This window comes from Temnothorax nylanderi, unplaced genomic scaffold, assembly GCF_030848795.1.
Source record: "Temnothorax nylanderi isolate EJ_2023f unplaced genomic scaffold, tnyl_v1.0 TNYL_tig0355_pilon, whole genome shotgun sequence".
NCBI classification, from domain to species: Eukaryota; Metazoa; Arthropoda; class Insecta; order Hymenoptera; family Formicidae; genus Temnothorax; species Temnothorax nylanderi.
In genome coordinates, this window is record NW_027249417.1 from 126486 (window position 1) to 142461 (window position 15976).

General features: G+C 34.2%; 2 protein-coding genes across 5 annotated transcripts in view; both read left to right on the plus strand.

Annotated features, from left to right (window-relative positions):
• Positions 1-694: 694 nt before the first annotated feature.
• Positions 695-2546, plus strand: LOC139781700 (probable ATP-dependent RNA helicase DHX37). 4 transcript variants are annotated; one of them, XM_071720581.1, is made up of 5 exons: positions 695-918; positions 995-1196; positions 1260-1471; positions 1551-1648; positions 2305-2546. In XM_071720581.1, exons 3-5 carry the CDS (start codon positions 1269-1271, stop codon positions 2382-2384), a joined length of 381 nt encoding a protein of 126 aa, XP_071576682.1. In that variant the 5' UTR covers positions 695-918; positions 995-1196; positions 1260-1268; the 3' UTR covers positions 2385-2546. The 4 variants fall into 4 exon arrangements, 3 of the variants coding, with proteins under 3 accessions (XP_071576682.1, XP_071576683.1, XP_071576684.1); XM_071720582.1 differs by having other exon boundaries at positions 2320-2546; XM_071720583.1 differs by lacking the exon at positions 2305-2546 and adding an exon at positions 1710-2031 and having other exon boundaries at positions 696-918.
• Positions 2547-3422: 876 nt separating this feature from the next.
• LOC139781699 (uncharacterized) overlaps positions 3423-15976 on the plus strand; it is a 36682-nt gene continuing 24128 nt past the window's right edge. The window contains exons 1-2 of the mRNA XM_071720580.1: positions 3423-3597; positions 3716-3813. Of these exons, the coding sequence (XP_071576681.1) occupies positions 3588-3597; positions 3716-3813 (108 nt within the window). The 5' untranslated portion in view covers positions 3423-3587. The remainder of the gene's footprint in view (positions 3598-3715; positions 3814-15976) is intronic.

Consider the following 15976-nt stretch of genomic DNA (forward strand, 5'->3'; position numbering starts at 1 on the left):
TTGTGGTTTACGCCGATCCGTACTGCGCATCGACATTTTTTTGGGGGGGGGGGAGGGAACCAATTAGGGTGCCGTCCCATGCAGGGGATCGATCATGTATCTTTTCCCCTAGGACGGAACGTGAAAAGTGAAAAGTTTATCTCTTTCTATTCAACACCAATAGAAAGAGATAGTTACATGAAACTTTTCACTTTTCACGTTTCCGCTCTAGGGAAAAAGTTACATGATCGCTACCCTACTAGCTAATAGCGTTTTTCACTGGCAGAGCTGGTGCGCACTCAGTGCACATTAAAGCCGTTGTACACTGATTTAATGTCTAATATTTAAAGTAAAATGCAAATATTTTGACTGATAAAATACCCAGTACATATTTTACCAAATAGTGCAATAAAGAATATTGAGGATTTCATGATTTAATCCGTTTATATTAAACATATACTTTACGTTGGTTTGTGTACGACGGCTTTAATGTGCACTGAGTGCGCACCAGCTCTGCCAGTGAAAAACGCTATAAAAATCTATATTTCGGCTATATAATTACCGATCCCTAAGAGCACAGTTGACGGAAAGTCGACGGCAAGTCGACTTTTATAAGTCGACTTCTAGTCGACTTCTAAAAATGGCGGAAAGTCGACTAAAAGTCGACTTCTAAATAGTCGACTTATAAAAAGACGGAAAACAGTCAAGCGGCGCGTCGCGCGTCATGCATCATCAATATGGCGGCGAATCTCGAGGAGGCTGGAGGACAGAGTGGACCAGAGTTTATGCGAGTGCGAGGAATACGTGCCGCGAGACAGGACACGATAAGACGCCAGATAGTTCTTGCAGGTATGGCGGATCAAGTCGCGAGAAAGGTTTTGCCCGACGAGGTAAAAGAGGATCAGGATAAGGCCAAGTGGAAACATGCTTACAGGTTAGGTATGGTGTGTTATTAATTATCATCGATAATTAAGACCTATTGAATGCGACCTCTCCATTCTGTATCATCTTTCAGAACACCAGAAATGAAGGAACCTGTGTTCATGCATTCTTCGTGCGTTCTACGGAAAATCAGTCCGGAATAGGTGGTTTATAAAGAGGTGTACGAAACGAATAAGATGTACATGCGAGGTGTCACGGTGATAGAACCCGAATGATTGTCGAAATTCGCCCATGCTATGCCATCTTAGTGAACCATTGGTTGATCCACCGCCAAGGTATTTTTATCACAATTGTTGCTTTATAATGTTTTTCCTACTTATTTATAAAGATATTTATAGATATAATCAATGAACCGGGAAGATCATTTGCCGGGTGTCTGGTACATTCGGAAAGGCCGAATGGGCACTACCATCGATGGATATAGAGCATCCGTGGACGGTGTCAAGTGGTTAGCGTATTTCTTCTTGGAGGGTCAAGTGTGCCCTAAGCTGAAACGATTTGTCCCGTCGCTGCTGACGACACCTGGGAGCATCACCAAGTCATGGGCCAGGTAAATCGTTATTCTATCTCCTTTCGATTTCACGTTGATTCATCGAATAGATTACATCAATTCAATACGATTTTTTCAGGTTGATACCACGCACTCAAGCAATAGTACAAACGCTGCAGTCGCAGGGAGTCGTGTCCAAACACAAACTGCTAGAAATCTGGGGTTCGGATAAAAAATGTGAGATTTTAATTTATAAAATAATATTTAGATATTATCATAGACTTCTATACAATACTAGACCGCTGACAGACATCTCGGCCGTGATGCTTGCCGCCATGTTGATTTTAGTCAAGATATGCTATACTACTATTCTATACAAGTGGTTTTATACAAGATTTCTATACAATAGTCTGGCATATACAGAATGTCCAAAAGAAAGGGTTTAATACTACAGGAGTAGTGGTTCGATTTCGGCATCCAAGTACGCTACACGTCGAAGGCATGACTTACAAACTTATTGATAACATGTACCAATATTTAACACAAAAACATTCGCCTGCTTCGTTATGTACTGTAATAACGAATGCAGATAAACGCACATCATGAGCAACTGAACACCCGATAGTGACTTATTGTTAATTCAATATGGCCGCACCCTTCACTAACACTTGCACCTTGCACTCGCATCAGCTTTTCGGCAGTGCGTCCATAGATGTTAGTGGTCTAGTATAAAAGTCTGTGGATATTATATATTTATAATAATATATATATATATATATATATAAAACAATATTATTATATATTTACAACATTATGATAATAATATGATATATATTTATATAGCTAATTTTGCATATTGTTTCGCGATTAACGCTGGAATGTTTTAATTTTAGTTCTGTTATTGTCAGCTTACCAGAAGTGGCTGCCGGAATCCGCGCACGCAGAAGTGGCACAGATATGGCCGCCTTTGTAATTAAGAATAAAACATTAGGATTGTAATTATACAGTTTTTTAGATAATTAAATTATTTTATATATGAAAAAAAATCGAAATGCATCAGTTTTAGCCCTCCAGCAAGGGGTCGATTGTGTATCTTGAAATAATGAGGTAAAAATTACAAAAGTGAGAAAATTTATTAGCGTATCTACGATTTTATTTATCAAAATCTAATAAAATCTGTTAACTTTTGTTATTTTTACCTCGTTTCAAGATACACAACCGACCTCCAGACGTACGCGGCGGTTTATTTTATCGACTTTAAAAGTTGGCGGAAAGTCGACTTTTCGTCATGACGGGAAGTCGACTTTTCATCATGACGGGAAGTCGACTTTAAGTCGGTGGTTTTTGCGACATTCGCCGACTTCAAGTCGACTTTCGTCCTTAAAAATGTCGACTTCTCTGCCAAGTCAGTTTCGGTAGAAGTCGACTTCAAGTCGACTTAAAGTCGACTTTTTGCTCTTAGGGATTTTATAAATATTTAATTAAAATTATCTGGATGACTCACAAACCTTTTTAATCACATTTCATAACTCTTCATACAAAATACAAACGATTCCATACAAAAACTTTTAATATATAATTTATCTATTTCGGCTAAATGCATGGTGTAAAAATAAATGATTAATTACATCAGTTAAACGATTCAATGACTCACAAACCTTTTCATTGCACTTCAAAAGTCTTAATACGAAATACAAATGATTTCATATAGAGATTCTTTTAAAAAGACGTTAATTTCCGGTCAAGTATATGCGAATTTTGTGAATCTCGCTGCTGCTGCATGGACATTTCACTGTCCATGAAAACCCACCTTTATGCGATACGATTAATGTAGAACCGACCTAAAGCCTTGTGTACACGATACTAGAAATCGGTCCGAGTTTCGGTTTAAGCCAATCAACTTGCAGCTCTTACAGAAAAGCAGCAGTTTCATTGGCTTAAACTGAAACTCGGACCGATTTCTAGTATCGTGTACACAAGGCTTAAGGCTATCGAAAATATAATCGTAAAAAGAATAAAGAAAGCACGGAACGTCGGAACATACGTAGCGCGCTGCGCGGATCTCTGGCCGATTCTGGCGCAGCCTTTGGTAAGACAGTTCATGGTGGTATTCGTGTCTTTCACGATATTTCGATATTTGATCAATTGCGACTCACACGTATAATTTCGAACCACGATGCCACGAGGTGAGTCTATTCTTTCACAAGCGCTTGTCTCTTCTTCTCTGTCTTTATCTCGTACCACGTTCTCTCGACGAAAGGGCGACTTCTGTTACGCTTTATTATTGACCCGTTTTTCGTGCAGGAAAATTCGTGAATCACAAGGGCAGGAACCGACACTTCACAAATCCAGAGGAGTTGGAGGAGCAGCGGCGCCAGGAAGAGAAGAAGCAACAGTGGAGAGTTAGTATTTTTTTTTAGGTTAACCAACATAGATATGCGGGCTGTTTAATTGAGACATCTGGCTATGTAAACTTTTGGCGCTTAAAATTTAGCCTCTCCAATTTGTAAAAATTGAAAAAACCAGGTATCTGATGAATGCAATAAGAAGTTATGAAAATAATGTCATGACATAGTTGTTTGCTTTCTTATATAGAATAAAAAAAATAGTATACTTGTAAAAACATGAAAAAATGGATAACTACACATTTATCCATTTTGATTTAGTTATTATATTATGTTACAGTGCACAATATGTATGTTATCTTTCATGCATATGTTCTATTTTTAAATTAAACTTGATGTTTATTTATTTATAACTATGATGCAGGATATTTAATACAGCAAATAGAACTGCAAAAAGTACTAAATGAAGTTTTGTTTTAAGGAGAGACTAAACTATCTTTTGGATGTTATACTTGCTCAATTAATTCTTGGGTCCTTTTTGTGCCACTTGACTATTCTCTCTGAGATTATCAATGATCTTTTCTTAGCTTCGTGTTTTTTGTGTATGATTTTAGAACTTTATTCATATTTATATCTTTGGATTCAGCAGACATTGATGGCTGATTTTCGGTAAAGAGTGCTCTACACGGTGCTACTTTTGACGCTGGCTTCTTTTATCGCCTGTTTCTTGCTCTCCCAGAGCGAATTTATAGCCGACAAAGTTGTTAGCGTTAAAGTATTTACATATTGCTGGTAAATAGTATGAAGTCGCCAGTATTTTGGAGAGAATTTTGTTAGTTGACCATCTTGCGCATGTGCAGAATGCCGAATTATTTGCCAGTTGCCCGCTGATTCATTCACTACTGTCTTGACACGGAGCTTCTCTTCTCACGAACGCTGCTACTAAAGTCACCCAGCTATTCGCTTGACGAGAGCGTTAAAGTTGAACACGTCATACAAATTTAGCAGCAATATGTAAATACTTTAACGCTAACGACTTTGTCAGCTAGAATTTCGTTCTGGAAGAGCGAGAAACTAGCGATAAAAGAAGCCAGCGACAAGTGTCAAAAGTAGCTCCGTGTACAGCACCCTTAAAGCACCTTTAAGACTTTAGTATATCACCCGGGTCCAATTTTGATGAAATTTTACAGGTACGTAGTACTTACTAAATGTAATCAGAACCAGAAGTGCGGAGTTGCGGAAATATCTAGTTTCCGAGAAAATTAAAGGACCCCGGCATATTTTTATGGAAATTGGGTTTCGGTGAAATTAGCTGAAACTTTGGAAATATATTTATTTGATGCTGATTAAAAGTCACAATTGGCAAAATTTACAATAATTGACCGTTTAAGAACTATCAGCGTTCAAAAATCAAAATAAGGTGTTATTCAGTACTATTGTGGGACAGTGGATTTCGGTGAAATTGGCTGAAACTTTGGAAATAGATAGTTTATATGATGCTGATTGAAAATTATAATGGGCAAAATTCACAATAATCGACCGTTTAAGGGGATCCTATAGTGGCAGTCGTTACCGACATTTTGTTAAATACGTTAAACTTTTAATTGGTTTTACGGAATTGCAAAATTCTTTTATAGAATTAAAGTATGCACAAAAATGTAGAGCGCTCCGGTCGATTTTACATCAAAAACAAAAAAAAATCTAAAATTTGAGCACATAGAGCTGTCACTGACGACAATATTTGCTTAGTACAAAAATACTGCAGTTTATATATATAAACTGAGATACGTGCCCTCTAGGAAAAACATGTAAGAACAATATCGTGCAATTAAACCTAAGATTGAAAGCCTAGAAAAAAAGTTGTATGTATTTAACTTTTATATGTGCAAAAGCACATTCAGGTTGATAGGATAAGCAGTATTGCGTGTAGCGAGAGATGGCGCAGCAATCGGACAAGGACAGATATAGAGAAAACAAGATTAGAAATGTTGACATCATCGACATCAAGGAAGTTTGGTCTTCGCAATAGGATCTCCTTAAGCGCTATCAGCGTTCAAAAGTCAAAATAAGGCGTTATCCCTGCTGAAAAAGCTCTATTAAATCCAATTAATATATTAATTTCAATAAGATTCTAAAGGCTTTATGACATTCCGTTGGCCTAGTCAGAATAATAAAAAAAGAAACTATTAGATATAAACAGATCCAATCAAACAGTCAGAATAATCTGGTATTAATAAGTTATAAGAAGAAATTTTTGACCAGATTTTAATAATTCGTATCATTTTGAATAGCATTTGTTTCCTACTGGTTTTTATGACAAATTTTGAAAAATAATCTATAAGTCTATATTTATTTTATTTCGAAATAATGTCTACTGTATTTTAGTGGAAATTTAAAAGTATTGCCAATAGACTATTCTATATGTTTCTTAAGGTTTTAATGGGAACTTGTCCCTATTGGAATTAAATGGAAATTCTCAAATAAATGTTCAATATATTTTGATTGGCATTAACACGAACATGTATCTATCAGTATTTATCAGGAATTTAAATAAGGTGTTCTATAGATTTCTATAGGTATTAATAGGTACTACTTATAGGTATTAATAGGTAATATTTCTATAAGTATTAATAGGTGTCCAATGGGATTTATTGGGAACTCGCAATAACATGGTCTATATATTCCTGAATGTTTTAACGGGAACAATTGTTTAGGGAGTCTTACAGGGATTTCCTAATAGACTGTTCTGTACATTTTTATAGGTTTTTAAAAGGAACTGACGTCTTGTGGTTTTTAATGGAAATTTCTAATAAACTATTCTATACGTTTCTTTAGCTTTTAATGGGAACTTGTCTGTATTGGTGTTAAAAGGGAATTCCCAATGAATGTTATATATATTTCAAATAGTATTACCAGGAACATATATCTATTAGTATTTATCAGGAATTTACAATAGGGTGTTCTATAGATTTTAATAGGTATTAATAGATAATTATAGGTATTAATAGGCAATACTTCTATAAGTATAAATAGGAGTCCAATGAGATTTACTAGGAATTTGCAATAACGCAGGTCTATAGATTCCTAAATGTTTTAACGGGAACCATAGTTTTTAAGGAGTTTTACAGGGATTTCTTAATAGACTGTTATATACATTCCTGTAGGTTTTAAAAAGAACTGGTGTCTTGCAGTTTTCAATGTAAATTTACTAATAAACTATTCTACATGTTTCTTAAGGTTTTAATGGAAACTTGTCTCTCATGGGATTAAATAGGTATTTCCAATAAATGTTCTATATATTTCGAATAGTATTAACAGGAACATATATGTATTAGTATTTATCGGGAATGTACAATAGGGTGTTCTATAGATTTCTACAGTAGGTACATATTAATACCTATAGAAATCTATAGAACACACCCTATTGTAAATTCCTGATAAATACTAATACACATATGTTCCTGTTAATACTATTCAAAATATATAGAACATTTATTGAAAATATCCATTTAATCCCAATAGAGACAAGTTCCCATTAAAACCTTAAGAAACATATAGAATAGTTTATTAGTAATTTACATTAAAAACCACAAGACACTATTTCTTTTTAAAACCTATAAAAATGTATAAAACAGTCTATTAAGAAATTCCTGTAAAACTCCTTAAAAACTATGGTTCCCGTTAAAACATTTAGGAATCTATAGACCTGCGTTATTGCGAATTCCCAGTAAATCTCATTGCACCACTATTTATACTTATAGAAGTATTACCTATTAATACCTATAAGTATCTATTAATACCTATAGAAATCTATAGAACACCCTACTTTAAATGTCAAATAAATACTAATAGATATACGTATATTCCTGTTAATACTATTCGAAATATATAGCACATTTATTCGGAATACCCATTTAACATCAATACAGACAAGTTCCCATTAACCCATTAACGACGAAGATCGTTGATTTTTCAACATGTTTTTGAACCTTATTTTCATGCCTGTAACAGAGGAATAAATGGATCAACGTTAGTGTTTCTTCTATTTTCGGGTATGCTCTAACAGAATTTGGGCTCAGAATAGAGAATTTCCAACTACAAAATTAAATATGGCGGCCTCTGTACAAAGAAATGAGAAAAAATTCGATGGTTGAGCGATATTCCAGATTTCTGCGCGATTTCAGTCCGAATTTTTTCTCATTTCTTTGTACAGAGGCCGCCATATTTAATTTTGTAGTTGGAAATTCTCTATTCTGAGTCCAAATTCTGTTAGAGCATACCCGAAAATATAAGGAACACTAACGTTGATCCATTTATTCCTCTGTTACAGGCATGAAAATGAGGTTTAAAAACATGTTGAAAAATCAACGATCTTCGTCGTTAATGGGTTAAACCCTAAAGAAACATATAGAATAGTTTATTAGGAATTCCCATTAAAAACCACAAGACGTCAGTTTCTTTTAAAAACTATAGAAATGTATAGAACAGTCTATTGGGAAATCCCTGTAAAACTCCCTAAACAATGATACCGTTAAAACATCCAGGAATCTATAGACCATGTTATTGCGAATTCCCAGTATATCCCATTGTACACCTGCCCAGATAGCCAAGAATGCTAAAATTACATTAATATTCATTATATACATATATCAAAATTTTTGTTACATTGTTTTTAATATTTACCAATTAATATATTATTACAAGATTTTTGAACACTATAAAGATGTGTTATATACGAGTATAACCAAGAAGGAACTGTTAGAGTCAGAGGGTCCCCACTAGTCCATTCGATCGTCGATGTCAAGCAACGTTGAGCGCAGTTACTACTCGGATGGGTGACCGGGATAATTTCCAGTCAAATATAATAAAAATTGATTTAACATAGTTCGAAAACACTATAAAAATTATTAAGAACCAGATGCTTTTTAATGGCATTTTATTAAACTCAGCTAGAACCAGTTGACTTCAATGAAAGCGATAGGATTGAATAGAGATATTCGCATTAAACCCGATGCAAACGGTTAGAATTATTTTCGTTCTACAGTGATAATTTGCAATTATACATTTTAAATTTCGGTTCAACATGGTTCAAAAACGCTAATAAAAACAATAAAAACTGTTAAGATTTTGATTGCTATTTTACGATTGAGCGTAATCAGAACCAATATAGACATATTAAAACATATAGGACGGAATGTGAATATTTCTATCGAATCTGATTCAAAAACCATAGAAACTTATTTATACTATCGGCATAAGTTCTAGTTCAACAAAGTACAACCGATTTGAGAGTAGGAGAGACCGGGGCGAAGTCGGCCCCGGGGCGGAGTCGTTTTTGCAATTATCTCGAAATCTATATGTTGTGTGAACTCGCCATTAATACTGTAAGCGCGGCTTATGGTGCCCACGTGACCAACGGAGTTTAGTGAGATTACGTACCATGTTGTGATTTTTATCGAAGCAAACATGTTTTTGCAGGTTGAAAGTAAAATTTCTTCCGCGTCGAAAGTTTGTAATATCTTAAGTATTATTGTCTCTCCAAATCTCAAAGTAAGCGATTCTAAAGAGTAATGCATGCTGAACACGAATTCAGTGGTTTTTTTTATTTTCATTGATTTCTATTATTTTATAAACAACCAAACCTAAAACTTGTGTTCGGGGCGAAGTCGTTTCCAAGCCAAAACGAAGTCAAGAAAGCTAAATAATATATGCTGCGTATGCTCGGAGATAATAGAAAACAGCCGATGAAAAACAGTGCATTTCGTGCAGGCGTAAGGCACACAACGAGTGCGTGCGCTCGTCAGACTCTGTTTTTATATGCTTTAACTGTTAGCGAAAAAGAAAATTGATTTTCTTGAAATTATTTTCCGTTTTCCATTTTTCTACTAAAAAACAATGAATAAAGTGTATTCTATTATTTTTTATGATCAAAATTATGTATCTTTATTGAAAATCCAGTCCGAGAATGAAGACACGACTCCGCCCCAGGAATTTTGACTTTTCGATTTTTGCACCTTTGTCGTTTTTACTCTACTAGACACTACAGACGCGCGCTTCGCGCGCGCTATTTAGCTTTAACATTATGCTATTACTATTACATTATTAACTCCTTGATACACACAACTGTCAAAATACAATGACAGCTGCAAATGAAGTAAGCGCAGCAAGAGAACCAATCGGCATCGCGTAAAAGCGACAACAATAAACTTCACATCTCCTTTTTAGAAGAGGATACCGGTTGAACAAAGCGACGTAGACCAAAAATGCCTATATAAATTTTGTAGCCAAGGGTTCACTCTTTACAATGGTATACTATATTTCACTAAAATTATTTATTTTGTTAAAAATCGGCACCGAAAAAAAGGGCCGACTTCGCCTCGATCTCCCCTAATTATGTTTTAATGGAAAATGCAGGTTCAAAAACACAATTCAATCTTATTCGACCGAATAGGGCTGATTTTCTAATGGTTTTAATCAAGCTTTTTCAGCAGGGATGTCAGTATGTGACAGTGGATTGCAATGTATTATTGTACAGAATCACATAACTTATTCTTTTTGTTAATACAAAAATATGTAATTATGTGAAGAAAATATGTACCTATACATGCATGTGTGTATATACATATATGTATTATAATCTTATAACATAATTCACTTACATGTATAATGTATATGTATACATGCATGTACACATTTTTTCACATAAATACATATTTTTGTATTAACAAAATGAATAAGTCGTGTGATTCTGTAGAATAATACATTACAATCCACTGTCCCACAATAGTACTGACATAACGCCTTATTTTGACTTTTAAACGCATCGATAGCATTTAAGGCCCTTGCACAATGCCAGGTAACAGGTAATAGGAAATAACGAAAAATTTATTAATTACAACCTAAAAAAATTTGAATGCTATGATTGGCTGACAATAGGCAATAGGCACAGAATTTTCAACATGACAGAAACTCTGTGTCTGTTGCATGTGTCACTGTTTATTCTGCACTTATACATGATTTCTGATTTCTATTGCCTGTTGCCTGGCATTGTGCAAGGGCCTTTAAACGGTCGATTATTGTAAATCTTGTCTATTATAACTTTCGATCAGCATCATATAAACTATCTATTTCCAAAATTTTAGCCAATTTCTCCGGAATCCACTGTCCCACAATAGTACTGAAATAACACCTTATTTTGACTTTTAAACGCTGATAGCATCTAAACGGTTGATTATTGTGAATCTTGACCATTGTGACTTTTGATCAGCATCACATAAACTATTCATTTCCAAAATTTTAGCTGATTTTACCGAAACCCAATTTCCGTACGGATATAGCGAGGTCCTTTTAACTATTCGGCTCAATTAATGTTTTTCAAATAACGTTTTTCAAGATTTTGATACGAAAAAAATTATAAGAATTCAAAAATATTTTGCTAAAATGTTTTATTTTATTAGTGTGTTAGAAAATTGTATGTACTGTGTTGACAAGATACATATTATTATCAAGAAAAAAATTAAAGAAGCTCATTTTCTTACATTTTTCTCACTATAAGTACCAAGTGGTACGGAATAAACTTTGCTTCGCGTGGAAAGTTGGAAACTCATGGGGAACGGTACAAAGATAGACCTCGTTTCGCACTGTAAGAAGGGTTCGGTGTGGAATCGACCTCGCTTTGCGTGGAAAGTTGGAAACCCATGTGGTTACGTTCTATTTATGAAACTTCTTAATAACTCTTTAATAAACAACAAGCGACTATATCGAAAAATATAATAAAAAATGAGCTTTTTTGATTTCTTGTATCTTTTTTCATAATAATATTTTGACAACACTATAGGGTAGAGCGGGGTCAAAAGTAACGCGGGCGAAAGTAACAACTCAAATATCTATAGTTATAGGCATAGATGCGCATGCGTCTGTTGGTTAACGGATGAAGCTGAACAAGCTATAACGTGTCTCAGAACGCCTCGGCTGGGTATTGAGTATAAACTATAGATATTAACTATAGTATTAACTATAGATCTTTGAGTTGTTACTTTCGCCCGCGTTACTTTTGACCCCGCTCTACCCTACGTACAATTTCCTAATAAACTAATCAAATAAAACATTTCAGAAATATATTTTTAAATTATAATTATTTTTCTCATATCGAAATCTTGAAAAACGTTAATTAAGTCGAATAATTAAAATTTGAATATCTCGGAAACTAGACATTTCCGCAACTCCGCACTTGTGGCTTTAACACAAAGATGTCTATATAGTATTGGGGTTTTAGCTATGGAAAAATTGTGACTGGCCGGCAGTCATGACACTTCCTGACAAAATGGCGGCGGTGCGTGTGTTAGTACGTATGTGATACCTGGCGGGTATGTGTAAGTGTTTATATCATGTGTTTAGATCACGTGTTCGATATCACGACAACAAGACAAATTAATTATTTAAAGTGATGACGCAGCCACCTATTGATGGGTGCCTATTGTAACTCCTATATATGGCTCGACAGCCAACGGCGAAAATATTTAATTGTAATATAACAACTTTATTGTTTATAACTATATCTCAAAGAGTTTAACTCTTTAACCAATATTGATTTTTGGTAGAATAATCCCATACAGCACAAAATATTTTTTAGGAAGATTAAAATAATTTACAAAAATATGGTAATTATGCATATTAAGACCCCACCTGCCAATGACCTTGACCTTGACATATGTTGTCAAGGTCACCCTCCTGAGTGACCTTCAGAAGTTTTTAGCCGGCGGTCGTTATTCGTTAAAAAGTTATTAACAAAAAAAGTTTAGAAAATATAGCAGCTATTTTGAGTATTGAGAGGCATAAACGACCAATATTACGTCTTTTTTTTTTAAGTAGAGAATATCTGGTTTCGCGTGAAAGTTGCTGCTTTACCAAAACACAACATTTAAAGCAGTAAATTGTTGATAAATTGAAGTCTTTGTTAAAGCAGAGAATACTTTATTTCGCGAAAAAGTCGCTGCTTTACCAAAACACACCATTTAAAGCAGTAAATTGTTGATAAATTGAAGTCTTTTTGTTAAAGCAGAGAATATTTTATTTCGCGAGAAAGTCGCTGCTTTACCAAAACACAACATTTAAAGCAGTAAATTGTTGATAAATTGAAGTCTTTTTGTTAAAGCAGAGAATACTTTATTTCGCGAGAAAGTCGCTGCTTTACCAAAACACAACATTTAAAGCAGTAAATTGTTGATAAATTGTGTATTAAATATATGTGAGTATTGGAAGGCATAAATGACTAATATATATGTCGAAATAGTTCACGCATATACTTTCCACGCGAGACGAGTTGTCACATGGATTCGTGGCGCGCTTTACACAAGCTTGTTTATATATATACATAATGAATTAGACAGTGCTCGTAATTAATTAGTGTTTATTATGTGTATTAATTTTACAGCGGATACATTCTACGCATAATACGAAAGAAAGCATCAATTCTTTCGTTAAAAGTGTATTTTTTTTTTTAAAACAAATTCTGCCAAGTAGTGAATATAATGTGTTTCCACAATGCCAAATCGAGGTATTGCTTTTCGCATATCCCTCCATAATCGTTCTATATTTTGAGTGTGGACACCAGTTTGCGGGTCCACAAAATTTTCGGTATGATTAACCACGTAATGGGTGTAATCATAATTACTCAGAGTGTCGTATGCACGCCAGCAATCAGAATAAATTATTGAGCCAGGAGCAATTCGACGCTTAATGATGTCGACGAGAGTGATACTAGTGCGATCCTTGACGGGCACGATAAACATTTTGCCACTGACTCGTTCAATGGCACCGAATACCCACTGACCTTTGATGATTCGTCCCTTATTATATTTGCGCTTTCCCACTTTTACCTCGTCAATCTCGACGATAACGCCTGATCCACCAAGTAATTCTTCGTCAGTTATAATCTACTGTTGAAGTAACTGTAATAGGACATTTTCATTGGACTAGTAGTTATAATTAAAAAATTAACAAAAAAATTGGAAAAATATATTAGATTAAAAAGTTATAAACTTATGTAGAACAATTATAGATAGCAATTATACAATTATAAAGCAGCAACTTTACGATTTTCCCTAAGAATATTTTCAGCGCTTTAAAGTATAATAACTTTCTATGTTACTTACCTCCCGACAGAAATTGGTCCAATCAACGACACTGTGTGCAGATAAACACAACTGTTCTTGGAGAACTTTCACGTGAAACGAGATATTCTCTACTTAAAAAAAAAAGACGTAATATTGGTCGTTTATGCCTCTCAATACTCAAAATAGCTGCTATATTTTCGAAACTTTTTTTGTTAATAACTTTTTAACGAATAACGACCGCTGGCTAAAAACTTCTGAAGGTCACTCAGGAGGGTAACCTTGACAACATATGTCAAGGTCAAGGTCATTGGCAGGTGGAGTCTTAATATGCATAATTACCAAAAATATTTTTAGAATGTTTCTATGTCCGCCAGATCATGTCAGAAAAATATTTTCAAAAATATTTTTAAAAGATTGCAAATAAATATATTTAATAATATTTGTAAAATCTTTTAGAAATATTGCTTTGAAAAATAAAATATGTTAGACCCAATCAGCAATAATTGTTTCACGTTTAAAAGATTTTTTTAATATTTGAAAAATATACATCTTTACATCTTACTTTGGAAAATATTTTGTATATTTATAGTATCGTGGTGTGTGTTGGGTAAGTCTTGCGTCGTATTGCTGGCGAAGATATGTGTCGCGAATGTCATGATTTTGCCTCTAGTCTGGCACTGTAAGGAGACATGAGAGGTGTAGCATAAGTGGGAGATGGCAACATCGCCGGTGAAATACCACTACTTTCATTGTTTCCTTACTTACTCGGTTAGGCGGAGCGCGTGCCCCGAGGGCTTCGTGCCCCGGTGGTCACGGTGTTCTAGAGCCAAGCGTGTCAGAGTGGCGTGAGGCCTCGCGGCCGATCGCCGTTAATACTCCCGCGTGATCCGATTCGAGGACACTGCCAGGCGGGGAGTTTGACTTGATTTTGCTTCGCCGGAGGCCTGCTTATATTAGATCCCAACTGAAATTTACTTGCGAGTTAGTCTTACCATTATGCGCCGCCTAGCGGCGTCGTTGCGAACTGGCACGGAAAAATGCGCTACCATGCATCTTTTTTAATTAAGAATATTTCATAATATTTCCAAAATATTTGAAAAAAGATTATAGAACCAATAATAAATTTAAAATATTTTTAAATATTTTGGAACAAGATTATAAAACATTAAAAATATGTAGAATTAAATTAATATTTCAAAAATATATTTTAAATATTTAAGAAAATATTGTCTGGGTGATAAAGAAGAACATTTTTATAAATATTTTTAAAAGATTCTTAAAATATTCTTAAAAATGTTACCACAAACGATTTTGTAACTATTTTAAAATATTCCTAAAACCATTTTAAAATATATCTTGCAATATTTTTATAGAAATATTTTTTGAAAACATTTTGTGCTGTATGGGATTGTTCCTCGCTTGCTCGAAAAATTAACAAATTAAAGATCGGAGCACAAACTTTTGCGTAACACATAATGCATCCGGCCTTTAATTTGTTAATTTTTCAATAAAAACGCTAAAGTATCATACAAAATTAATTATAGGAATGGAGAGCGATTGAATATCCCAATAGAGCAAGTGAGGAACAATTATTCTACCAAAAATCAATATTGGTTAAACGGTTAAACTCCGAGATATGTAGTTATAAACAATAGAGTTGTTATATTACATTTAAATATTTCCGCCGTTGGCTGTTGAGCCATATATAGGTAGTTACAATAGGCAGCCATTAATAGGTGGCTGCGTCGTCACTTAAAATAATTAATTTGTTAATTTTTCAATATGCAATAAATTATTGAAGTAATAATGGAGCAATAAGGAGCAATCAAGGAACAATCATTTTATGCTGGATTTAGTTGCACAAAGTTATTAGAAATATATTTTTGAGTAATAATTATGTTTTTTGTAAATATTTTAAAAAATATTAATTTTAAAAGGGGAGCAATTCTTGATTCCGAAGGAGCAATTAAAGCGCAACCGTTTAAGCTATTGATTATTAAAAAAATATGAACTTCCAGCGCCAACTTATTTTTGGTATCGTTTACTTGTTAATTAATTTTTATTACAATAGAGTAGTTTTTCAAATAATAAAATATATTTCGACA

What these genes read in the sequence shown, in the direction of transcription:
- LOC139781700 (XM_071720581.1), top strand. Translation starts at nt 1,269, where the DNA reads ATGAACCGGGAAGATCATTTGCCGGGTGTCTGGTACATTCGGAAAGGC. An exon ending in ATCACCAAGTCATGGGCCAG is followed by an intron (nt 1,472 to 1,550) that starts GTAAATCGTTAT and finishes CGATTTTTTCAG; the next exon opens with GTTGATACCACGCACTCAAG. An exon ending in CTGGGGTTCGGATAAAAAAT is followed by an intron (nt 1,649 to 2,304) that starts GTGAGATTTTAA and finishes TTTTAATTTTAG; the next exon opens with TTCTGTTATTGTCAGCTTAC.